The 27290-nt window shown below is 38.5% G+C and overlaps 1 protein-coding gene across 1 annotated transcript; it reads right to left on the bottom strand.

Annotated features, from left to right (window-relative positions):
- Nucleotides 1–308: 308 nt before the first annotated feature.
- Nucleotides 309–27290, bottom strand: SPATA48 (spermatogenesis associated 48). The gene is given in 10 exon segments (XM_035552692.2): nucleotides 309–432; nucleotides 3613–3720; nucleotides 15369–15476; nucleotides 16019–16060; nucleotides 17104–17171; nucleotides 17664–17802; nucleotides 18449–18522; nucleotides 20231–20313; nucleotides 26779–27253; nucleotides 27255–27290. Coding segments are annotated over 10 exon segments (1257 nt in total).

Raw genomic sequence — 27290 nt, 5'->3', positions numbered from 1 at the left:
CATATATGTGTCAATTGATAGAACCTTTACAGCATCATTTTCTACCTTAGTTAGCAAGGCAATCCAATATAGAGAGCAAGTTTCAAGCCTTTGACTTGAACTTCCCATGTTTTTAATAAGATTTTAACTGTCAACGCTAGTAAGTCATAAATATGAGAACGATGTAATAAGGACTACCACAAACACACACTTCTTTACTATTTTATTTTTGTTCTGTATTTAAAGTATCCACACCTCTTCACACATTTCCCTTCTCCTCAGTATCGGGCACTAAGGCTCACTTAGGCTGGTAAAAAGACTGACACTTTTTAAACTCTAACAGTTTCTTGCTGAGTCTTGTTGAAAGAATTCTGAGGACTAACTGGAGTCATCATTTGTGAAAAAGGTCCCTGGTGATTATACTGAGATGAGCTTCCATGTTTTGCTATGTACCTGTAGTTACAAAAAGACAGAGAAAAAGAAAGACTTTTAAAACACATTCTCATATTGCTGAACACTCCCTCTTCTTCCCCTCACTCCATTCTTCATAAAGACTTATGCCCATTTGCCCCAGAGATGGCGGGACAACGCCTGTTCTAGATGCCCAGTCACCGTGATATAGAGTACTGTGGTGGGGTTTAGAAAATATGCTGGGGACAGTCTGAGAAGGAACAATTTACACTAGACTTCTGTACTCTTCTAATTTTTTTACAGGAAGAAGGACTATAAATAGTCTTATAACTGCATCATTATGTAGTGTATCTCCTCAGCTGCAAAACCTCTAATCAGAAGTAGGGCTGACACAGAACTGACCACAGAACCTTGTGTTCATTCAGTCTCCAATAAATACATAAATAAATAAATATATAGATATTTTAAGCTAAAGATTACTCTTGAAAACTCCAAAACAACTTGCTGAAAAGGTGCAGCCCTTCTCTCTAAAATCAAATGAAATGCAGTGCTATCTTATATTACCTACTGCAAGCCCAAGACATGGTCATACAACTGGTGGTGCACATAAGATATTCCTTCCTATGAGAAAGCTAAACAGTGCTGTCAGAATTTAACTGCACTAAAAAACTTTGCAACCTTATTTTCTGACTTCATCTGGGGATTACCTAGAAATAAAAACACAATACAGCAATAAAGCTTGGCATATAAAAATACCATTAATATTCCAAGTTGAAGAAACCGTATTTCTGATGTTCTATTTCTATATTCTATGCAACACCATTGAGTTCAGAATGTTTAAAACAAGTATAAACTTTGTACCACATAGCGTGGAAGGTCCATGCAATAGAAATACAGCACAGAAGTGGTTGCATGCTGCCTGTTGTAAGTGATATCACTGATACTTTTCATAGGAACATTTATTAGACTTTAGCAGTAGACAAGCAAATCTCTGTGATACCCACAGCTGTCTCCAGGAGACTGACCATATATTATAGACATGTTAAATAAAGCAGCTATATAAATATCTGCCACGTGCAATCACTTGGTACTTTCTGAGGGATTATTACGGTCATGACTGGAGAATTATCAAAGCGAGAAAATAAGGGGTTGCCATTTTAAAAAAGAGTAAAAATGACATGATGTCCGACATGAATGTCCCATATAGAAGTGAATTGGTATAGTCTGACCCCAATTTCCAGGAATAACCTCTCTGCTCTTCACCTTTCCACTATAGTCTAGCTTGACCTGTGACGACTAAAATTAACAGGACTTTTATCACTTATTTTACAAAGGGAAAATATCAAATGTTAAGTATCTCTGTCTTATGGGCATCACTAAATAATGTTGGGGTGGGGGAGAGGGAGGGAGATTCCCAGCATCTGTAATACTTTTACAAAGCAGTTTCACAGAGTGATATAATCCTCCACCTTAAGTCAGTGAACACTATCGTACTCCCAAAGTAGCTGCAGAGAAAGTAAAAAATGTCTGTTGCAATTTTCCAGCCAGGGGTACTAATTTCAGGAGAAGGTGCCATTCAGCTCAGAAAGAGTGTGGTAAAAGCTGGTCTGCAGTTTCTGGGTGTGACCTTCAAAAAAGTCAGAGGATTCTGTCCTGGTTCTAGAAAGACTCCATTAGCACAAAACAAGAACCCTACTCTTCCTCTCCACCAAAAACTAACAAAATTCATCCACTTTGAACAACACCCACAGTAACACCTGTAGAAAGTAAAATGAAGTAACAGATGTGTTTTCCTTTCTTAGATCGCACTGGCATCTGTCTTTTTGCTCTTGAAATCTGGTATCTGTCTGAAGCCTGTCAATGATCCTTGCTGAGATGCCTTTGCCTTTTTATTGTCTGACATTTACAAGCAAGTTACTCTTGCATCGAGCTGCTCTGAGTTCAGCTTTATTAGGCTATACAGTCTCGAGACTGTTGCGTATTTTCATTCCCTGTCAACAGGGACTGTGACTACAGGTGACTGCCTATTTTCTAAGTCTAACCACAAGAGAAAAAGAGCTGAAGTGAATGCATGATGGATAGCAGAAATGGAAGTCAGTGCATTGCATTTTGCACAACAATGGAATAGTTGACAAGGTGAAATTCTTCAAAAGCCAGGCAGCTCCCTAAAGCTTCTCAAGCCTTTTCTGGACACTTTTCGCTGGCAGTGTTAAAAAGAATTGAAATGTGTTGTGAACAGAATCCTAAGGCCAATTAAACCGTTTAATGGAAGATAAATTTATCAGGAATACATGGAAACTTGGATAGTGTCTCCATGTCCTAGATCATTCTGGAAAATAAGAAATCAGAATCTAAAGAGAAAATACAATATCATAAAAGAGGGAGGGGACACAAATAGTTACTAAACTATTCTGAAGCTGGGAGAAAAGCTGGTTTGGACCTATGACTATGCTAGGAGCTCTTTGTTCTCATCAAAGGACTAGGGTTTTTCACCTGTTCTGAAGTGTCCATCTCTGTTTAAATTAAGAGGAGTTAGACACTTACAAACTTCGGAAATGTGGCCCATAGTTTTAACAGGCCTTGAGCAGGCCAAGAAAGAGTAAAGATTATTAATTCAGTTCATGAAGTAGTCACAAAAGTGATGTGAGGGAACAATGATTTTATAGTCACAGGGTTCTGGGCTGCCTAAATGTGGAGGTATGGCATGATGGCATCTCACTGCCTTCTGAGTAAATCCAGCCATTTTTCACAACTATTTTTGTATAGCAAATGCCCATTTCATGAGAGTCTGGTGACACCATTGTGGAAATGCCATACCACACAGTTTTATTTTGGGAATTTTTAGTTTGGCATTCATGGGCATCTTCCAGAACACACAGACCAATCAAAAAAAAAAAAAAATAATGTCCCTTAAGCCATGACTTAGCCACCACAGGTAGGCAAAATACATCTCAATGTAGAAACATTTAGAAATCATGATTTACCTTATTAAGATACCTTCCCCATACATACTTTATGACATTCCATAAAAATTAAAAAATCTCAAGATGCTTTCAGATTACCACGTCAATAATGTGGTGGGATCCAATGCCAACTGTTCTGCATTTTTTAAGCCAAGGGAATGTCATACTTAACACTTAATTGTTCTTTAACTAAATAAATGCAATTAGGATTTTCCCTGTAATCTTTATGAACAAGCTGAGAAATATACCTCATACCTACCCATGCATTTGTGCAATTATTGATGGGGATGTTGATGGAAGATTAGAATTTGCAAGGTGGGTTGCTGACCAATGAACCTTGCCAGTGTATCCAGGGATATTTGGAGTGCTAAAGAAAAAAAAAAAGTTAAAAAGCGGGAGGCAAGAAAGAGTAAATTAAATGACTACAGGCTTGGAATATGACTTACAGATCAGTTTTAAAATAACTAGTGTTTCTCTATCAAAGATGGATAGGGTAAAAATTCATCATAATATAATGAGTAATCCTTAAAATGTATAAACTGGCATAGCTTCTTCAAGATAAGTAAAACAACATTATTCTGATCTCATTGATTGATCCCAAACCCTTGTGTTAGATATGGCAATATCTTTTTTTTTTTTTTCAAATTTTTTAAGTACTTGGAGTATCTGTATGATCATTCATTATCATAAGCCACATTTCATCACTTCATGTCAAAGAAAATATGGGGTCATGTGGTTCACAGAAAAGCAAGGAAATATATATATATTTTTAAATGTGATACAGATTTAGCTGATATTACATTCCCCATTAAAAAAGGAATTGAGATAGTAGGCTTTAGGCCAACAGGTATGATTTCTTGTGCCCTAAAACACAAATGATTTCCCCAATGATTCTAAAGTTCTCTAAATTTCCTCTAGAATTTATTTACATGTATGTGCAACATCACTAACACTGCTAAGACACATCAACTTAAAATTTAGCTTGAGTGCACTAGAGGACTAAGTATGTTCAAAATTCTGGAAAACTAAACCCTTTTGTTAATTCCGAACCTAAGTTTTAATGTGAAATCTAAAAAGAAAGTTTCTTAAAGAGGCTAAGGAAAGTATTCTACTTATCTGAGGTATAACAACAGAAAATTTTACTAGAAATTGGAAGATGAAACAGAGATGGACCAATACCAAATAAATAAATAAATAAATAAATAAAGTATGAATACAGAATGATAATCCATGAAGATTAAAAATAAAACAATCTAATACTCCAATACGACAGCTTTTTTGCAGCACAGTTATTCAGAGAGTACCATCAGTACTGTTCTATACTGACAGCTCAAAATAGGACTCCACTGAATTATAAACACATTCAGCCTCCCCATATGGGGGTAAGTGCCCATGGCAAGCTGTTTCATCCACTGAATCAAGAAAATAGTTGGGATTGTAAACCTCACCTGTATTACTTTTTGTGGGTTATTTGACTACGTGAATGGTAAATAATCTTAGATATTTTTGGTTCTGCTGTATTCTGGGCAAAAATAAACAGTTCATTTAATTATAAAGTGCATAGAGCTATTTGTTCCAGTACAGCTGATTATCTGCTTCTCTGCAACTAAATTCAGCACAGGATGCAAAACTGGACATATGTGGGAGATGCAGTTTATCAGATACTTCTTTGACTTGTGTACTACAAATCCTGGCTTTGAAATTCCTCACCAGAATAGCGGAGGTAATGACAAAATGCTGTATTGACCTACCACAGTTACAAGGGACTACACTTGTCACAGGAGCATTGGCAGTAGATGTTGTAGTCTGCACCCATAGCTGGCAGAAGGACAATCTAGTTTTTATTATTATTATTATTATTATTAATTTTGGAGTAACCTTGCATAAACCCATATATCCACACACTGCTACATTCTCTGCATCACACTGCATGTGTGCACACTGTGTGTGACCCTCCAGAGAAGATGGCTTTGTAGTATCAGTACAGCAGTTCTGTAGCACTTAGGAAACTGTTCCCGATAGGGAATCCCCAAGTAGTTGGCTGAGCAAGTAACAGACCTGCTGTCTGTCTTGACAGCAGCCACACAGTGGCAAAAAACAGGCCTGAAAATCTGGTACAGAAGTGAAACATATTTTCAGAATTAGCCAAAATGGCTTGCAGACAGAGTTGCCTTTTCATGTCAAAGTAGACAGGTTATGTGCAGATGAAGTAACGTTGTGTAGAAAAATTCATTTCCATACACAGGGATCCCACTGAGGTACTCAATGGACATTTAGTGTGTGTGAGTATAAGGCCATGCATTCAGCCAAGCCAAACTTGAAAATGTGGTATCATTCTGAGGGAGTCAGGGTGTAAATAGTTTTACTACTCTGGCAATGCATTATAATAAAGATATATCTCTCACATGTAATAAAGAAATTCCATTGATTTCTTTGAAATTGTGTGAGCATTGCAAAGAATAGATCACAACAAGAAGCCCCATATTATCTTGCAACATTTTATGAGCCTATTAGGAGTTAACTCACATAATAACTATACAACTGTGGAGATATTCAAATACATTAAGCACTGTGAGGCATCTGACTGATAAAATCTTCTGACGTTTAAAGCTTGAAAAACAAGAAGAATAGAGAAAAGTATAATAAATGACAAAATGTGACCCAAAAATCAAGCCTGAGAGATGACCAAAGGGGAAGATTTGTTCTAGACTCTCTGTTTAGAAAGGTTTCACAGAAGTTGTTGGCTTCACGACATGTGGAAAGAATGTAGCTCTGAAAGAGAAGAGAGATGTGCAGAGAGAAGCCAAAAGTACCAGGATAGTAAGAAAGCTTAGACTACAGTAAAGCAGCTGCTGTCCTGGGAACCTGCAAAGAAGATGCAAAAATGTGCTGCGGTTATGTATGTGATAAAGCAGAAGAAACTGAGGTTAAAAAAATACCCCTTTGGTTTTTTGTTTTTGGATCATGCTGTCTAGCTCTTGTGTGTCTTCTCCGATGAGCTGCTAAACTAGATTGTTGCTGCTAAAGAAAACAACTAAGTGCCAGGCTACCACTGGGCAACATACAAAACTCCTCTGTGGTTATGCTGTCGTCATCAAGCTTTCTTTCTGTAACCATGACATCTCTCTTGTTCATATACTTCCTTGTTATCATCCTAGCAGCTTAGTCCTGATGGTGGGAAACATACTATGCTAACAGCTGAATAAGCTGTAAGACTTTTCAAGTGAAATGTAGTGATTCTGAATGTCCTCTGCTTTGGTGTATTTCTGTTTTGTATGTCCAACTCTGGATGTCTTTGAAGATTATTTCCTAGTAGTCTTTAGGAAAAACATTGTGGATCTAATTTAGTTACCTGCTTGCACTGACAGAAACACTTGAGATGCCTTAGGGTATCTGAGATATCCCTCTACAGTACAGGACCCACAGAAGACCCATACTGTTATGAAGCAGCAGCTGAAAGAGATGTTGTAAGGTCCACGGGGTTTAGATGCCCAGGTTTGCCACATAAATTGCAACCCAGCTGTCTTTAGGGGAGCAAAATCAAGATTGCCTCAAATCATTTTTAATTCTTGAAAACCTTGGATCTAGAACTTCAACCTGAGCAACTGAGTGAGGCATGCAAATTTGTTGTGCAAAATTTCTGTCTCGTGAAAGCAGCCCTGAAGATTCGTATCTTGCACTCAAGAGCAAAGAGTTCCTAACATCCTACTCTTTCTTAGAAACATTGTTTCATAAATCCTAAAGAACAAAATCACCAGATAAAATCATTGATTAGCTTTTCTGGTCAGTGCAATTACAAAACGGGCGAGTCTCACAATACGTAAGACTTGCAACTGGTTTCCACCTCAAATTCCCTGGCAGGAAAATCTACATGTCACTCATTTGTGGTTCCTCTTTCTCTCCATGATCCTATTTGCCAAGTAGAATAACCCATGGTAAAAATACCTCTGATGTGATGTTATGTCAAGAAACTCAATGCATACAGACCCGGTGTTGGGAAAGAATATACCTGAGAGAATTTGTGAAGTCAAAACAAGGTGATCCACGTAGAGTGAAGAATGGGACCAACAGGATTTTTGAACAGTGCACTCTTGGCTGCATTTCGTACCCTTCTCCCTCAGCCATCAAAGCAGTATAGGGAATTTACAAAAGGATTTGAGATTTCTAAAAGGATTAAAACACCCAAATGGTGATTTCCCAGAAATATTTTGGACCAGGTTGAGCTAGACCATTTTGTTTCTACAATTTTGGACAATTTTAATTGTTTTTCAACATTTTCAAGCCCTTTTTTTCCCTTTTTTTAGTATAAATATATCTATTTTTCAGAAACAAGAAATCAATTCCAGCCAGCAATAAAATCTAATTTGGAAAATGTCAAATGAGGATATTTAAGCATCCCGCCCTTGCACCACCCCCACCCCCACCCCCCATTCCTGCCACCCCCTGAATGACTCAAATTGGAAAACCACTAAAAATACGTACATGGTGGACAAGCTGTCAGTTTCTGAAGAACAGACACATTGTGGGAAAGCTCTTAGGCAGTTCATGTAAATGACTTTGCAAGGTGCAAGGCAGCAGAGGGTCCTGTCCCCAGCTAATTGTGGCCTGTGAGGTTTCTGTGGTAACTTGAAATGATAAGGGATGCATGCACACAGTCAGTTGGAAGCTGACTGTACACTGAAGAAATATGACTGAAGTCACTACAGATACACTGGTGTGATAGTAGCATTTTGCCCAATGTGCTTGGGAAACTGAGAATAAAGGATAGTTTCAGAGAACAGCTTTGCGCAAGAACCAGGACTTGAAACACTTAGGACTTTATCTTCCTGGAAACTGTGTGTATTAAGTTCACATTTCAAACAACCGCTCCCAGAAATGGACTTTGGTCAGATCCTAGTCTCTCTCCAATATAGAGAACCTCCACGGCCTTGGCCAAGTCGCTTCAGCTTCCTCAGCCTTCATCTTTCAGAAGTAAGTGGCATAATCTGCTTTATCAGTGTTAAAAGCATGAACCAGCTGATGCTTCAAAAGTACTGCTGAGAAAACAGCGCTCTGGTAGATCGCACATGTATTGTGTAAGCACTGCCCTCTACTGAGTATTATGAAAGCCGATGAATTATAAGTAGCAAGTTTTAAAATGCAAATAACGGCCAGATTTTTGTTTAACTCTGGAGGCAGAGGCTTTTAACGTGGAACAAGAAAATGTAATCTCTGTTCTAACTGCTTCTGTCAAATTTCAAGAGGTTGCAGTAAGTACCACAGTGGGAAATCAAGCAGTGGTTGTACTGTAATAGAAGAGACACACAAAAGAGAAGAGCACGAGGCAGATATAATGATCGATAGGAATTGTTGCTGTGTATGCTGGAATGCACTACGTGTACTGCACTATTACTATACTAAGTACTGCTAACACATAGAGGGTGTAAGGGAGTACTAACAACGCCAAGAAGGAGAGTTATTTGTGTCTGTCAGGCTGAGCACTTACCAGAGCCCTGCCCATGAATGCTGCAGAGGAAATCCCCATCACCAGCGTGGGAGGCTTTTTTTCCATTGACCCTTAAAACACCTGCAGAACTAAAATACCACATCGAGCATAACCTTGCTTCAGCAGTTGAATGGGGAAGAGGTCAACTGAAGGAAAAAGCTGGTGACTATGGACTGGAGGAGGATTATACAAAATTACATACTGATGAGGATATTTAAGAAAAAGAGAAGAGCAGAGATTACGTTGGGAATCCATATGATGCAGTAAACCCAAGTTCTGTGTGGTTTTCAAAATTACTGATTTAAAAATGCACTTCTGAATAAGAAAGATTTTTTTTTTTCGAAGTAGTTGTTAATAACAAGAAAGAATGATTGGGTCACTGCTTATTTTCACTTATTAATAAGATGAAGTCAAAAGTGCGCAGAGAATTTAGCCATCTGAGCCCTCCTGAAAGTCACTGTAGCTGTGCTGCAAAGTCTCCTCTCCTGTGCAACTTGCCCAAGTGAGCTGAAAATACAGTGTTTCCTCTGAATTCTGACTATCCTCCTTTTCCTTGATACAAATTTGGGTTGAAGCAGCAGTTACATACCAGATTTTTCAAGCGCTCAGTATCTAAAAGTTTCATTGTGGTGTTTGTGGCCAGATTTACACAGGAGCTTAGCAATCAACATACACCCAGAATGTGAGCTCCTTCTGAGTTCTGGTTTTCAAGTGTGATTGCTGAGCTATTTTCAAAAGCTTGGCTGCACAAAACATACTCTTTAGCTCTCAGTTGCTTCCCTACCTGGTATATGGTTAGCTATGTGACATACAAAATCAAGTGTGCTTTTCATTTCCTACAAATGAATAAATAGTATAAGCAAATAATTAATAATCAAATCAGTAAGAAACAACAACAGACCAAGGAAAATAGGAATAATCATTTCAGATTCCAGAGTCTTCTAAAACAAAATAGCAGAGGTCTCAGTTCTGCAAAGTATATGAACACATACTTAATTCCATCCTGTTCAGGAAATCTTGTTAAGCAAATATCTTCAACTCATTAATTCCAGTGGAATTTATACTTCAGGGGTTTGAAGGAAAAGAAAGCAAATACAAGGAGAGAGTTTAAAGTGGGCAGACAAGAAGAGAAAGTAGGAAATAAAAAACATGTGAGAAAAAGAAACTATGCAAAAAAAATAGTAAGTTCAAAAATACAACAAAAAATGCCACTTAAGCCTCTGGAAGTATGTTGGCCAGTATGCCTGTAAAAAATTGCGCAAGGAACATTCAATGCAAATACATGAAAGTATAGAAGTATTCATTTTGAAAGCTTGCTAGTTAGTGGCATGAAAAGACAAGATTCAAGCCTGCAACTCCTGTACTTTACCAGTGTAGATCGGTTGATGCAGCTTTGAGCAGTAAAATGAGATCATGATATGCTTTATAAGAGATTTTTGGAGATCTACTGGTGAAAAAGACTTTATTAGAGTCGGAATATGTTTAAAAGATATTTTCAGAGGATTCCTTCTTAATTTCCTTATTTTTTTTGACTAGCTTTTTATTTAAAATGTTTGTGTGACATCCTTGGCAAAGAAGTGATACAGAACTGGAGATTTAATAAAACTATCAAAAATGTGAAATAAAGATGAAAACCAGTAAAGTATGTATTTGAAATTATTTATTTATTTATTTATTTATTTATTTTTGTGGTAATAAAGCCAGATCCATGTGCTGCTATAGAAATGTGGAGGTCAACTGAGGTGATTGTGCCCCTCTGCTCTGCCCTTGTGAGGCCCCACTTGGAGTCCTGCATCCAGGTCTGGGGCCCCCAGCACAAGAAAGATGTGGGGCTGTTAGAGAGGGTCCAGAGGAGGGCCACAAGGTTGATCAGAGGGCTGGAGCACCTCTCCTATGGAGAAAGGCTGAGAGAGCTGGGGATATTCAGCCTGGAGAAGAGAAGACTCCAGAGAGACCCCATTGCAGCTTTTCAATACTTAAAGGGTGCTTATAAAAAAGACGGAGAGCAGCTTTTTACTTGGTCAGATAATGTAGGACAAGGAGGAATGGTTTTAAATTAAAAGAGGGGAGATTTAGATCAAATGTTAGGGGGAAATTCATCACTCAGAGGGTGTTGAGGCACTGGCACAGGTTGCCCAGAGAATCTGCGGATGCCCCGTCCCTGGAGGTGTTCAAGGCCAGGTTGGATGGGGCCCTCAGCAACCTGATCTGGTGGGTGGCATCCCTGCCCATGGCAGGGGGATTGTAGCTAGGTGATCTTTAAGGTCCCTTCCAACCCAAGCTGTTCTATGATTACGAATTGTGATTGTGAATGATTGCAGCTTTTAGACACACATTACAAGATTATGAAGGATGGAAGAGACAAACAAGTTCATTCTAATGCAAATTTAGGAGTCAATACACAAACCAAAGATATTAAGAATGATGCTGCATTCCAGAGCTGGAACAAACCTCAAGAGATGATACAATCAATCCCTTTCCCCAAGACAGGCTTTAATGAAAGCCTGAGAAAGAATGAGAAGAAATAAATTACCATCCAGGATCTTTGATTAAGTATGAAGATGATGAGCCTGACCTGAGAAAAGTATTTCCACAGCTCCCTTATGGAAATTCCCACTGATCACCCTAGACTGCCACCAGATCATAAACAGTTTTGATTAGTAAGTCCAGATTTATAAATTTAGCCTTTCCAGCTGAGTCACAACACTTATGACATGGCTTTTTACATGTGATGAAGGCTCCAGCCATTCTGTTTCTGAATCACAGAGATAAAAGGCTGGATAAAAGATAACTTAAATTCCTAAGTCTTCACTTGTGTGTCAGTCTAACTTTTAAGAACTGTGGTCAATATTTTCTGCTAATTATTATTTTTTCTAATGAAGTTTAAGCAAAGCACTGTTTCAGTTTAAAGATCAGAGTTTTAAAAAAAAAAGCCACAACCAAACAACAACAAAAAAACGCACAGGCTGGGACTCTGGATATATGAAGTTTAAATCCTAAGTGTGCTATAAATTCTCAGTGGCATTTGGCAAGCCACTTAATCCCACCTAGATTCCCATCTGTAAAAGTTCCAAATTGTACAGTAAGGACTTCAGTGTATTATCCGGAGCACTGTGTATATGCACAAGGCCTTTAAACAGGGTTGATCTTATCCTGGAGGCTCTTAGGCTCAACTGCGGCATAAGTCATGACTTTTATCTTTTTTTCTAATTCCTTAAAAAAAAATGAAAAAGAAAAAAAAAGAAGAAAAACAGAAGATGGTTTCCTGTTCTGCCAAAAGGAAGAGAGGGTGGGCACAAGGGTAACATACAAAACATGCCCAGGTTCACCACTCTTCCTGTTTGTCTGTGCAAAATAACATGACAGATGACTCTTAGCAAGTTTCAGCTTTGCTAATTATTTGACTGGCAACCACTTTCTTGCATGGTCTGAGGAAGAAGAGTGTCTCCCTCCTGAGTACTGCCTGAGTGCTGTTGCCTAAGTGCTAGAGGCAGGAAGTGCAACTGCTAGTCCATGAAAGAGCGAAAGTGACTATCTCCAAAGAGATTTTTACAATTCACAGATTTACAAAGCATACTTATGCTTCTAAATCCAAATCATGTATCTAACATATGTCTAAGATTTCAGTGGGAGTCTAGTAGCCTTTAAGCCTTTTATATATCTGTCCAGAACTACTGTCGAACACAAAAAGCAAAACAATATAAATATATATCACAGGAATCACTTTTATGTCTTCTTTCTAACTTTTTTCTTCCTTCTGCTTAAAATCATAGCAATCTTGATATCTTACAGTCATAGACGTAGTGAACAAATATACTTTATGAAGACCTTTCAGGAATAGAATTTTTCAGGTGGAGTTGAGTTTTTCACACCTTTGAGATTTCTGAATCTTTAAGGTGCTCTTGGTCTCAGTGCTCTTGGTCTCCTTCTTGCCAGAAATCAATGAAACTCATTGCCTCACTCACTAAAAACGAAGAAAATGACATGGAGAATACTGGAGATAGTAATACAGAACCTGTTGCTCAAACGTATAGATCCATTATGATACTATATGCTGAAAATAGCTCCAGCCAAGATGTCTGTCTGTTTGCAGCCCAGCATACACATCAGCTTCTATTCTCCGAAGCTCAACAGCAACAACTGCATGATCTGGCAGAACTAAGGGTTAATATCTCTGCTCACTTCAGAAATCTCTGTTCAGTACTATGGTGTGTGCTATGCGTGCTGTATTTCAAAGCACATTTCTGAGGAATCATTTTCTACTATTTTCTGTTCTAGTTCAAGCAGAAGTTGCAAGTTAGATGAAGCCTGTGAGAAACCATGCCTTGTGCAGGAGGTGAGATAAAACAATCAGAAGGGTGCATTAGGTACATTCACAGCTTGGTATTAATAGTTTTGGTTGCAGTAATATGGGTCAAATTTGGCTATCTTACAATGCTCAACACCTTACATTGCCTGTGAATCTACTGCCATAATGTGTAGGGCTGTATGAAGGATGATGAAGTTCTTTTCAAAAAAGTGTGGCAGCATGTAAGGCATTGCAAAAGGATAGGTATTCTCCTTGAAACTGACGTGAGAAGGAAGTGAACAGACCCAAGATGGAGCTCAGAAATTGCAGTCACATCCAAGCCAGTTCCCAGCAACTGGGACGTTTAGCACATACAATGCCATATGTGAATAAGGCCCAGCATTCTGCCTTTTCTTCAGAACTGAGAGGGAAATATTTTTGCAGCTTCTCTCCCTCTGCTTTCTCCAATGACATATCTCCTTTGTTGTTTTTACGCAAACGTGGGCTATGCAAGATCACTGAAAGGAAAAAAAAGGAAAGTCCTATGCAAAGAGAAAATCTGATAAGGTAAACAGAACAGTCTCTTTCCTCTTTTGTTTCACCATATTTAGCTCTTACCATTATGTTGTTACTTTCACCATTTTGCTGTCTCAAAAGTTTGCAAATAAATGCTTCATATCATCTCAAGCTACTAAGAATACTTTAGGAAAGGCTTAAAATGAAAATCTTTCAATATCAAAGTTTGTGGTATAACTAATACTAATGTGGTGTTCCTAACGGCATTCAGAGAACTTTTGCAAACTAGAAGGCCATCTAGTGGCTGAAGTTAAAAATCACATTTTTATCGTTCCAAAAGTCATACTGCCCATCAAAGAATGCTGTAGTCCCTTATTCATAAATACAAAAAAAAATAAAAAAAAAATAAAAAAGGTGTTTGAAATATCAAAATATCCCATAGTTTGAAAATAAACACAGCTTTTTGGAAGTAAGAACTTTGTTCATAATGGTGTCAGCAGAAGTTCCTGGGACCCACTGAGCTCAGAACATTCTCTTCCATGTCCTCAGAACGTGAGCCTTGGATGTAACACAAATCTCTTTTCTGCTGCTGGGCAGTTATAGGAATGCCTGTGTTCAGTTGTCTGAGCATCAGTAGGAAACACAGGTTGGGTGTTTTTGGGTGTGATCTAGAAGATGTGTTCAGAGTTGCTTCACATACATCCTTTCTAGAATGAGAACAAGGGAAAGATATCTGCCCAGTTCTTAAACCTCGATTGTGCAATTAGTCTACCAAGGTTAACAGCAAAAGTGAGAGAATACTCCAATTTTCATCCCAGCCTACGTCAGAGCCTGCTGATCATGATGAGTTCATTTGACCAAGACAGTATATTGCACTGGTGTTACCACAGATAGCCTGTACTTCCCAGGATAATGCAGACTGAGGACAGATTTTCATCTGGCAGTCAATTACTGTCAGGCCATTATGACCATGCTGTACTAGATGAATGTCAGGGCCACTTGGGCCACAGCGCAGCTACCAGATTTTGAAACTCTAGCCTCAACATCAGAAAAATAGCACTGATGGAAGGATATGTGAACATACAAGTTTCATTAACTACTGCCAATATGTTCCTGTGACAAGGACATTTCCCTGAAAGCCAGGGGGAGACAAAAAAAAAAAAAAAAAGTTTTGAATTTCTGAAAAAATTGAAGAAAAACCTAATCAACATTTTTGGTTAGAAAGCATGATGCTGGGTGTTAGGATTGTGATTTCCTTGAAACTGTAACACTAATGCAATGCAGTATAGAATCAGGTCTTAATGTTCTATGAAAAATTCATATAGAGTCAGAATAGGTTGCATTTAAGTTTACCATAATACAAGTAGATGTATAAAACTGGTTATACCATCATTAGTAGACATCTCTCTGCTCATTTTGTAAGAGCTGCCTTGGGCAATTTTGTGTATCTAGACTGAATAGGTCCCTTAGATTTATATAGACCTACATTGATCACTGTAAGAAGTTACCACTGTAGGCCATTTACTATTGACTCAGTTATTAAAAAGGACTTTCAAGCTCAGTCTTGAACCTGAAAATCCACTGTGCTTCCTGCATTAACAGAACCTCATTCAAATTATTCAAAACTATAAGGAGTGTTCCTCCCAAGTTTTTAAATTCTTTTGAACTCAGGCTAAATCAGAACTCAAGACACAGTATCAAAATCATGATAATAAGAGAAACATACTGTGCAGTGCTTGTGTAGCAAGGCTTTGAAGTTCGCACACAGTTAAACATGATTAAGTCTACGTTGGCATTGTCAGTGTCTTCAAAATGTACTGCACCAACACAGCTACTGTTTGGATAGAAAGGAAATCAAAGATATGTACATTATTCATAAAACAGATGGTGGAGGCAGCTGAACCTTATACTGCATACTCCAAAATTCTAGTTATTTATTAAAATGGTCCACAAGAAAAAAATGTGGAGATGAATTGCCCTGTGTGTTTGGCATATCCCAAGATGAAAGCAATCATTTGCTGAATTTGCAGCACATAACAAATGACAGCACATAGTACATATGTGCAGAGAAGAGGATTGTGAAGAGCAGAAACAACATTGAAATCTGTCATTCCCTGTGCTTTTGGCTATGCCAATGATCAGACTGGGATATTCTTTCAAAGAGGACATAATGGGTCCTACTTCACACTTTACAGGTAAAAGGCTGGAGTCACCCACAAGCAGAGGAGACTCAGCACACCCTCCCCCTTGGCACCAGAAAACACCTTAAGAATAGAACCCACAGTCTATATCTTGCTTCTTGCATCATCTACAATTGTTGCTTGGGCTAAATCAAAAATATAGAAAGTAGAAAGAACCCGAGGACATTGCACTCACATATACAAAGGGATATGACAGATTCGAGAGCTTCGGCTTACACTGTTAAAAGACAAAACACATCAATCACCTTTTTTTACACCAGGCAGAATATTCTGACAGAATATTTATGAGGTCCCAAAAGAGATGTGGTGACAAGCCAAAGTTTTGCTCTTGGAGTGATGCAATGCTCATTTGAATTGTGGTAGAAGACTGGTAAATGATTATGTTGGCATATATGCTAAACGACTTAGTTTAGCATACAGAATTTTGCCTTTTAACCCTCATCCTCAGATGCTGGGGCTTCAGGCAATTTCCTACATCTGTATATGCAAGTTTTATTTAAACATGAATTGCTTTTCTACTTGTAACACTTTAATCAGTTCTTGAGAACATAGGAAACCTTAACATCAGGTCTGAATTACTCTCTTGCTTTGTCTCTGAAAGCTGCTCTCACTGGCCACATCTATGCTCTCTGAAAGAGCAACTTCCAAGAAGCCAGTGATAGTATGCTATCTCTTTTCCACTCTGGAGAGGTGCCTGCTTGACTTTGTATGCCTGACTGCCTAGCAGTGCACCCGTCCATTGAGTTTGGCCAAGCAAAACTGCTTGCCATGGCCTTGAAAGCAGGCAAGTTCTAGCTTTCCTGCCTTGCTTTGACCACACTTTTCATCCCCATCTCTACTTGGCTCACTATCTGAGTAAGCCCTTCTGAACTTCCTGTCAGCCTTTTATTGGCCTCATTTAAAACTCTGAGGTTGTTTGGGATTCCACTCAGCAGATAAAACTTCAAGTTTGTAAATGTGTATGATTACTGTGGGATTTTCGTAAATGTCAAATCTCGATGAAAACATCAGATGTGTGCAATCATGACACTCATTTACATTGCAGAATTCTTCTGTTCTGCTTTTTCTACTTAACTCTCTCACAGGAAAAACATGTTGGAGGGTACATTTAATATAGGTATTGACTGAATATCTTTACTTCCCTAGTTATAGAATGCTGCTGAATTTAGTCTTAAGAATTAATTAACTGTACACAGACTTCCTAAAGGAAATGTTCAGAGGACACTGATATTCACACACACAAAACAAAAAGAAACTTACAGACAAACTGGTTTCTGTGGAGAGGTAAAAGATCTTGTCTGAAATCTGTCCCAAAGGTTTCCAATAACCTAAAATCATAAATAGAGGCTTCTTGTAAGGCATCATTACCTAATTAATTTGGCTTAATAAATTCTTATGCAGCAATACACCAGTGAAATAAACTAGGGAAAGGATGACCTGTGCAGAACCAATTGCAGGACTGAATTTTAATTTAGTAAAAATAATAATTATTACAGATAGTAATTACAAATAATCTAACTTAAGACTTCCTGTGCTACAGCATCATTCCTATCAACCAATTTATAATCAATACCATTGTCCTCTTTTTTGGTAATATGTATGAGTATCTTCTTCTGTGCCAATTTACAGAGGGAAAAAGGGAAAACATATGAAACAATTTGAGGAAATTACTTGAGAGTGATGTTGACCATAAATGCTCACTTGGGACTGTTTTTACTTGAAATCATTATTGTAGGTTTGACTGCATGACCTATACAATATATAGGCTACATTTCACTAGCAAAACCAAAAAAAGAATTGGCAAGAAGTTGTTCACTGACTTGGCTTATTTCAGATTCAGGATTGTATCTCCTTTTTGTGAAACACTGGGAAACAGGATCAGCCATCACTTCCACAGTTGATTCTGGAAGCTGGATTTTGGATGGTAACATATTATCCCAAGGAACTTCTTCATATGCTCTGGATAACAATAAAAAGGAGGTAAAAATCCTCTAATATAATCATTACTGAATGAAATCTGTAGCTAGATAATAAGGAATTCTGTGACAAAGAAGAATGTGGTAAAAAACAAAGGTGTATATTTCTATTTTAAAGGGACATGTAAAGACTGGAATTCTATGTTGCCTGTTGGGGAACATGCAGCTATGGCAGAGTTTCACAGGCTTCTGCTCTTTAAAGATTTCTCATTTACTAATTGAAAGAAAATGTTTATCTTCCAAAAAGCTTATGGTGATGATAGGATTTATTTTGTCTAAGCTTGAAAAATCAGTTAAGTGATATAAACAGAGATTAGACACCATGCCTGTGGCAGTTGTTCAAGACAGATGTACAGCATGTCCTTTAGGAAGCTCCAGTTTCTCTTCACTGCCTATAGAGGAACTGGAGATGAATGGCAGTCTGGGTGCAAACTTTTAGATAACTACAGGTAATGAGATGAGTCCTATGATAAGCAATTGCTGTTGCAAGACAAGAAGTCCTGAGTGATGGAAAAAATGTTTGTCGTCTCATAGGCTCTGCTACCTAAAGGTGCAACAAAGCAAAAAGAACATGAAAAAAATGAAGCAAAACACAAACAAAAATATTTTTAAAAGAAATGGTGCCTCACTTTTGAATACGTGACCTGTAGAAATAGTTCCTTGCTTTTTCTTCTCTCCAGCTCACAGAAGGATCATTTAATTCCTAAGAGAAATCAAAGAAATGGCAGAAAGCAATAGTATATGATAATATGATTTCTTGTTTAAAAAGTGAATTGAATGTATCTGTATTTTCCTAGTTTAATATTTTCTTTCATGTAAGAAAGTGAAACATGCAATCTCATATTCTTCACCAGCCAGCACTGGAGATTTATTTGGAGAGTGGATATACTTCTGAAAAGTTTTACTTAGGAAGGAAAATTTAATAAAGTGGATGTAAGCTTAAAAACTAGTAGAATGTCCTTGCCTCTCTACCCCTCAGGAATGTAGCTTTCCATTTGTTATGTTATTTATAAAATGGCATAGCAAATGTACTTTGTAGTCCTTCACACTTGCCTGATATATTTGTATGATATTCATAGCTATTAGAGGGGGTCCAACTTAAAGACCTATTTAAGCATGTGCAACACTTTAAGGGCTACGAATACTCTTATCAGTGTAGAAGGATGAAAGATACCATTACGTTTTCAGTACAGGAAAGACTTAATTAGACTTGTGCTATGGACAGATTGATGTCTTTTTATTTACTTTTTTCTTCGGGTCTTGCACCAAATAAGGTAGAATCATAGAATCATCAAATGGTTTCGGTTGGAAAGGACCTCAAAGATCACCCAGTTCCAACCACCCTGCTGTGGGCAGGGACACCTTCCACTAGATCTGGTTGCTCAAAGCCCCATCCAACCTGGCCTTGAACACTTCCAAGGATTGGGCATCCACAACTTTTGTGGGCAACTGGTTCCAGTGCCTCACCACCTCATGGAGAGGAGTTCCTTATATCTTACCTAAATCTCCCCTCTTTTAGTTAAAAGCCATTCCTCTTTGTCCTGTCACTACAATCCCTGACACAGAGTCCGCCACCCCCCCCACCTTTCCTGTAGCTCCCATTTAGGCAGTGAATGGCTGCTATAAGGTCTCCCCAGAGCCTTCTCTTGTCAAGACTGAACAACCCCAACTCCCCCAGGCTGTCTTCATAGGAGAGGTGCTCCAGCCCCCTGATCATCCTTGTGGCCATTCTCAGGTCTCACTCTAATAGGTTGATGGGGGTTGATTTCCTGCCTAGGCTGGGGGTCCTGGAGCTGAACGCAGTGCTCCAGGTGGTGTCTCAGGAGAGCAGAGTAGAGGGAGAGAATCACCTCCCTCAACCTGCTGGCCATGCTGCTTCTGATACAGCCCGGGATATGGTTGGTTTTCTGGGCAGCGAGTGCACATTGCCAGCTCATGTTGAGCTTCTCATCCACCAACACTCCCAGGTCCTTCTCCTCAGGGCTGCACTCATAGGTAGTGCTTATGTATTAAATATATGAGTATTTATAGCAAATATGAGCTGGCCTAATTTTTAAAGTAATAATATAATTTCAATTGTAGTTTTGGTATCTTTTGTATGTTCTGGTATTTTTGCTCTCAGTCTGTCTTTAGTTACACACATATGACATGAGTAATATCAGTCTCACATTACAGTCTAAATGAATATTTACATACAAAAATGAATATTATTGGAACAATGGCTCCCATTAAAATTTGATCATGCTACAGGCATGCACTTATTTGCTCTAATTAGATGAAGAAATGAATAAGTCCAGTTTCACTACACTACCATAATTACTGCTAAAAGTACGTCACATGGAAATCAGGGTTAGGAATGAAATGATTTGGCTATGTTTTCCTTTATTACAACAAGAGCACCAGATACTTGCCTTGAGATTGGGATCCATACAAAATGCAAAAATATGGTTTTGGTCAGGTAAAGCAGGAACAACTTTCACTGGAGCTGTCCAACCTGAAAGAAAGGGCTTCCTGTTGTGTTAATCCCTTTGCAGCAATCCTATTGTTCTACACTGGATGAAAATAACTCAAACAATTTCCCATAAAAATTGATGCACCGATGTTCAGGTACCTGTTAGTGCTCTGAAAGGAATTACAAATGTCCATAAAAATGCATTTTCATGTATACATATTCTACATTCTTAATACATGTAAGACATAAAACTATTAGGGAGTGTTCAAAGGAGGGCTACAAAGATGGTGCAGGGTCTAGAGGGCAAGACGTTTGAGGAGTGGCTGAAGCACCTTGGTTTGTTCAGCACAGAGCAGAGCAGGCTGAGGGGAGGCCTCATGGCAGCCTGCAGCTCCCTCACGAGGGGCGCGGAGGGGCAGGCGCTGAGCTCTGCTCTCTGGGGACAGCAACAGGACCCGAGGGAACGGCATGGAGCTGGGACAGGGGAGGGTCAGGCTGGGTGTTAGGGAAAGGTTCTGCACCCGGGGGGTGGTCAGCCACTGGGACAAGTTCCCCAGGGCAGTGGTCACGGAACCGAGCCTGCTGGAGTTCAAGAAGCATCTGGACAAGGCTCTCAGACACATAGTCTGATTTTTGGGTGGTCCTGTGTGGAGACAGGAGTTGTACTCAGTGATCCTTGTGGGTTCCTTCCAATTCAGGATCTTACAAGATTCTATGATTCTATGATTCTACATTAAATTAATTACATGGAAGCTGAAAGTAAAAGATAGATAATATCACAACATACTTTGCTGTGGTTTGGCCAACTTCACATATTGTCATGTACAGAATTAAATGTACAGAATTAAATTTGTGGGACGGTTGGACCAGATGATCTTAGAGCTCTTTTCAAACCCTGGTGGTTCTATGGTTCTATGAAATGTATAGAGAAAAATATCCAAACTCACAACTATTATAATAAAAGCTTGCTAATGCAACCCAAACTAGTAATTACATATTGCATTTCTACAATTACATAGTGTTTGCCAACCTTGTTAGTAATAGACAAGCTATTCCATTAGCAGTAGGTGAATGATTTCCTGAAGGTATTTCCCTCCCTCCCATCATCCTCCCAGCTTCATATTCCAATAACCTGAGCTCTCCCTGACCAGGTCCTGTAAATTAGGCTTACTCATCAAGAGGCCATAGTCTGCAGTTAGCAGTTAGTATTGAGTCACATATGTACTGACTAGTAAGCCAGCATACACTTGCTGGAAACCAAGAGAGTTGCAGCCAAACAGAAAGATGGTATAATGCCATAGTTTCAGCTCCCTTAAGAGGAACACTTACTTATGCCTTCCTTTTCAACTTGCTTTTCACTTCCAGACCCCCTAAAAATTTCCGATGCATGTGAAGCTCTAAGTAGCAAGTGTAAGCTAAACCAGAATAGAGATACTTCTCCTATAAAGGTATACTTTGGAGAAGATTGTTCAAAGTCTAAAAGTTAGAAACCACTGTACAGAATGAAAAGTTAGCTCTTGCAGAACTAGTCACTAAAAGTATAAAAGAAAATCACAGTCACAGGCAAAAGTCACTAGGTTTAGTGTCAAAATGTTGTATGTAGATAGTGAAATAATACAACCTGCTTTTTGAAAGAGCTTTTTGCCCAGTATGCTATAAATTTAAGTTGCTGTTTTTGAGAAGCTTGAAAGAATTTATGGATATTTGTACTGTGAAGAGAGCTTTTGAACTGAAATCCTCTCCAATTAAAACAATTCAATTGAAAAATGTCTCTTAAATAGGCAAAGTGCTTGCAGTAAAGATGGCGTCTGCATCTTCACTGCATCGGCCTGGTGTAAACTTTAAATGTTATCTGCAAATATATGACTTGCACTCATATGGGAATGCTTCCATTATGTTTTATGTCTGAAATTTTGTAATTACTTCATGGATATGTGTGTACTAGTGCCCTCTACAGTAAATAGATAGACTGCTCACATATATGCGTATATTTTAGTAATTCCATAAAAGTAGTCTTCCTCTTGTTCATTGATTAAAGAGCTAAAGGTTGCAACTGTTGTTCCTTGCGCTGTATGTGTAAAACTCATTTCAGCTATAGTGTCCTTAGGAGGATCTGTATATATTTTTACATTTGCTTTGGTAATTCTACATATGAATCTCTACAGATCTCTGCTCTTGGCACTGTATCCTGTAATTAGCTGTCTTGATTCTACTGTCCTGCTGCTGAGATGATTAGTTGTCTGACATTTACTTCTCTTTTTGCTTTCAGTGGAAAACTCTAGCATAAAAGCTGCAGTAGTTATTTTCTTTAAGTTAACTTTCAGGAGGTTTCTGTGCCCTAGTGATTTGCTTAGTCCACATTTTAGATTTTTAGTCCACATTTTTAGTTTTTAGATTGAAAACAGCATGATTTGTTCTTGTCCAAATTGGGCCATCAATGTCTTGGCTTTGTCACTTTTAACTATCAAGATCATAATAATGTTGCCAGTGTCAATTTATTACTTAGACTAGTCTCTAATCTGGCAAAGCAGGATTCAGTGATAGATAAAGAATGTTGATATTTTCTGGTTTGGATTCTGAGTGATTCTGAGTGAACTGAAGATATACTCATTCACTTTTCTAAGCCATTTTCCCCAAACCATGAAAACTAGATTTTTTTTTCTTGTTTGTTAAAGGAAAAGCTTCATTGCACTTCACTGTCAATTGAAAACTGTTCACTTTTTGACTTTTTGTATTTTAAAATTAGTAGTAATAATGACTTCAGAGGGTCTAGCAAGAGACAATAATGCCATCTGAAGGGTGTACAGATAACTCTTGCAGATGCTTTTGCTAAATTCTTTGGTGAATTATTCTACTTCTCTTTATGTATGAAAAATAAATATGACTAATTAACATCACTTCTTCTCTTTTCTTTTACTCCTGTGAAAGAAAAGGCTCAAACCACCCACTGAAAACTGATTTTATGTAAGCATAAAAACAACAGTGTAGATTGGAAAGACGTGTGACAAAAGAAGCAAGAGATAAAGAACAAAGTTGTCAAATAAACAAACATCTCTGCTATTGGACATGTGAAAAACAAATGTGCAGTGAAATACATGATTGCAGAGACAGAAAGTAATAAAATCCTTAGCAAAACCAAAGTTACCATTTACACAATGGCAGTCAGTCCTCAAGAGTTTGTTTGGGCTTTTTATGCAGTATTTTCTGGATAACCTACCAGTTTATTAGGCAGTATGCTATTATTTGGCTGTGTTATGGAAAATTATTTAATAGAACTTCTTACCACAGGCAGATATTTTTCAGCCTACTTGCAGGCCAGTTTGCATTCTTAGTTGACTTTGTTTATATGCTGCAGTAGTTATGAGCTATGCATGTTGGTTATGAGTACTCTGAATTGTCACTTTTATGGTTTTTATGTTGCACTTTTTTTTTGCTCTTTGCTTATCATGTTGTAGCCTCCGACTAGCTTTTCTTCCTTCTGCAGGCAGGTAAAAGGTCCTGTCTCACTAAGTACCTACGTTACACACTAAGGCAGCACCAACATTGGTTACACTCATTTTTTAACACCATTTGAAAGGTGGGCGAGGCTGATGTGCCTCATACTCAATGCGTGGCTTAGTCTTGGATGATCAGTGCTCTGGAGAAAATGCTTCTTGCTTCTGGGCTGGAAGCACTGTGAACTCTTCCTAGTAAAAGGCCATTGGGAAGGAGTTTAACATGACCACAATTATTTCAACAAGCTCTGCATAAAATTCTCGAACAGAGCATCTTAAAGCAACACCAGAATGAGGATAATTCTTTAGATCAGAGAAAGAGGGAACAGGTAAATGGCCAGTTTTCGAGGGGGATGGAGATATCTGAGAGAGACCTGGAGGTAACCCATCTGGTCTTAGGATTCTGTTGCTTAACATAGTCACAAATTATCTGGAAATAGAGGGTTGGGAGTTAAGTTATGGATTCAAAAAGCAACTGGATAAATCAATGAAGACAAATTATGAATCCACAACTACTAACTACAAGGATACCACCTCCTGGTCAGGAATCCCTGGTGCACAAATCATCATGATAGGAAAATACACCAGGGAAGAACAATGGCATGCTTGCTTGGTTATAGAATCACAGAATGTTTGGGTTGGAAGGGACCTTAAAGATCACCCAGTTGCAACCCCCCTGCCAAGGGCAGGGACACCTCCCACTAGACCACGTTGCTCAAAGACCCATCCAACCTGGCCTTGAGCACCTCCAGGAATGGGTCCTGGGTTCTTAAGTTATTTCCTTTCATTGGTAGGCTTAGGTCTTAAAATGACCTTCTTTGTCAGCTTCTCTTCATGCTTTGATACTACAGAGCCTCACTGCTCCATAAACTTGCTTTGCTCAGTAGATGCAAAAAGGCTGGTGGGGAAATTCAAAGTAACAGTGCTGACTGCCAAAGTCAAAGCTCTACATTTTCTCACTATAGAAAACCTCTTGCATATTGCAGATGTTCTATATACCTCAGCTCATCTGTCCCAAAGGCTGCTTCTGTCTCTGTTTTTTTTTTTTTTTTTTTTCCTTTCATCACCAAGACAGTGCAGAAACTGACTGTACCATTTGCTTGCAAAATGCCTGACTGATCTCTCTTTCAGTGCAACTTCCCTAAATGACTTAGCAATGGAATGTCTCAGGACTGATGTCTAGAGAGATTAGCAACTTTTAAAGCATCATGTGCCTGTGGGTTGGTATCTAGGCTCTGAATTGAGTAGCTGAAATCTGGAATTTTTTTATGCAGTATCATTAGGAATAGTAATTTAAAACACATCTACTTTTTAATCTCTATTTACACATTTGTAGTCAATACCTCAGCATCACAGGAAAACTTGTAAATGAATATTAGCTTTGGTAGAACACTTGCAGAGCTTTCCCTGATACATTTATGGTGGACTCTATCTGTTTCAAGGTTTTGTACCTGAGTTAAGTTTGACTTTTGTAGACAACTTCAGTGCAGTCAGTATTTCACTCTAATAGTTAACTTTACCCAATGACAAATCAACAGAAAGTCACAGGCAGTTTCTATCTGTTTTCCGGAACTACTCTACATTCTGGGCCACCTTCTTGATAGTAACCCATATCACTGGTTTGATGACATTCAGTTTCAGATTTTGTCTGTGTTCATTTCAGGAGTGTCTCTACATCTGCCACAGTATCTCTACCTCTGTGTCTGTCTGCTTTTCTTTGAATTGGAAAAATTAATGACCAGATAGAAACACATATCTCAAACCTTCCTTCCACTTCACTTTTCCAGAGGCTTGAAGAAAAAAACCTGATCAGTTCTGACTGATGTCTGAGATCTAATTTCTTAAGTAAATAGAAATCACAGAAACTGAGAAACCAGAGCAAAAATGATATGGAATGATTAAGAAAAAAAAAATGAACAAGAAAAAAGAAAGAAAGTTACAGGCTCTTATTTTTCTATCCTCTGTGCTTTACTGGACTGCAATAGGCTTCAAGCAATTTAAAGTGAAAACTTCTTAGACAGAAACAAGAAACCAAAAACAGTGCCTGAATTTATTGTATTTAGAGACTTCATAGTGACAATAATAGGAACAAAGTACAGTTAACTATGAAGTTTGTGTGTTATCTCTGTATGGTAAAATGGAGCCAAACAGTTTATTTACATTTCTTTGTCATGTTCTAAGAAATGCCTACCCCATCTATGAGATGTAAGCATGTTGTCTGAGTTCTCTTAAACTTTTGTTCTAGCTGTAATAACCATTTCTCTGTGAAAATTGTGGGAATTGGCCTAATCTTCAGAAAAATTCAACCACATTGCTTACTACTACTGATGTCTGCCTTTAGAAGCCCCGGATAGATATACAAGCTTTCCAGAATTTTCATCAGAGCATGGTTTTGAGTATTAACCATCAACCCAATTTTGTTTCACATTAGAAACAGTAGATGTCCACGTTGATGTTGTAATTAATATGAAATGATCAGACCCACCTTGACATTGAAATAAAGTAAGAAGGTAATATGTACTTTGACCAAGTTGTGATGGTCAAAGAAGTCCTAAAGGATTTCTGTTCTCCCATCAACTAGACATTGAACAACGTCTTAAATACTCTGCACTGCTATTTGTCAGGAAATGCCGGAAGTATTCAGGGGATTTCCTGACACTTTGCAGCGACTTGTTATTTCAGGTTAAAACTCATTATGGCTACTGTGCCTAGCTTCACAATTTACACACATTCTTTAAAACGTTATATAGCTTCAAAGATTTTTTTTCTGGAAACGCTCATTAGAATTTGCTGACTTGTACCTCTTTGCTACAGCCATGACAGAGAATCAAACATTCTACAGCAGTTACTGAATTGAGTTCAAATATCCAGCACAAATATATTTCATAATGGTGTTCTTTCAGAACCTCAGGGATGGTGTCCAGAAACTAATTTTATTTATTTGTTAAACATCACCGATTTGTTATACATCACCAATTTTTTTAGTGATTAAGAAAATAGCAGCCTACTTTACCTTCAAGTCGTGCCCTGACCAAAGCAGCTGGCACAGCCTTGGAGTTCCACCGTCTGTCCTGGCTGGTTTCCTCCTGGAGGATCATGTGCCTCCTGTGGGCAGTCTGTGCCCCCTTTCCTGCAACGGGAACCCACTGCTGAGGTTTCACATCGACGTAGTCCACCAGGGATTCAATAGCTCTTCCAGTATGGGGCTGCAGATCAGCATCCCCTCCCACACTCACAAAACCTGAGCAGGGATTTACTAAAGGCACATCATCTCGGTGTGGGAATAAGGGGTAATTTGGCCTGACTGGAGGGGAGTGTGGATGGAATTTAAGGAAGGAATTGCTGTCTTTCTCTTCGAAGCTGGCAAAGTCATGTCTGTTCTCAGGACCTCTCTCAAGAGGCATGCACTTCTTCTTTGACAAGTTTTGGTACTGTTGGTGACCTATCCTGTGAAGTGGTTCAGCTGACATGGCGAAATTCTTAGACAGTTGCCTGTCTTTCAGATCCATGGGACACCGTGGTCAT

The sequence above is a fragment of the Cygnus atratus genome, chromosome 2 (genome assembly GCF_013377495.2).
Source record: "Cygnus atratus isolate AKBS03 ecotype Queensland, Australia chromosome 2, CAtr_DNAZoo_HiC_assembly, whole genome shotgun sequence".
In the NCBI taxonomy this organism is placed as follows: domain Eukaryota; kingdom Metazoa; phylum Chordata; class Aves; order Anseriformes; family Anatidae; genus Cygnus; species Cygnus atratus.
The sequence above is the reverse complement of the archived record's forward strand: the minus strand, read 5'-3'. Positions and strand labels throughout refer to the sequence as shown.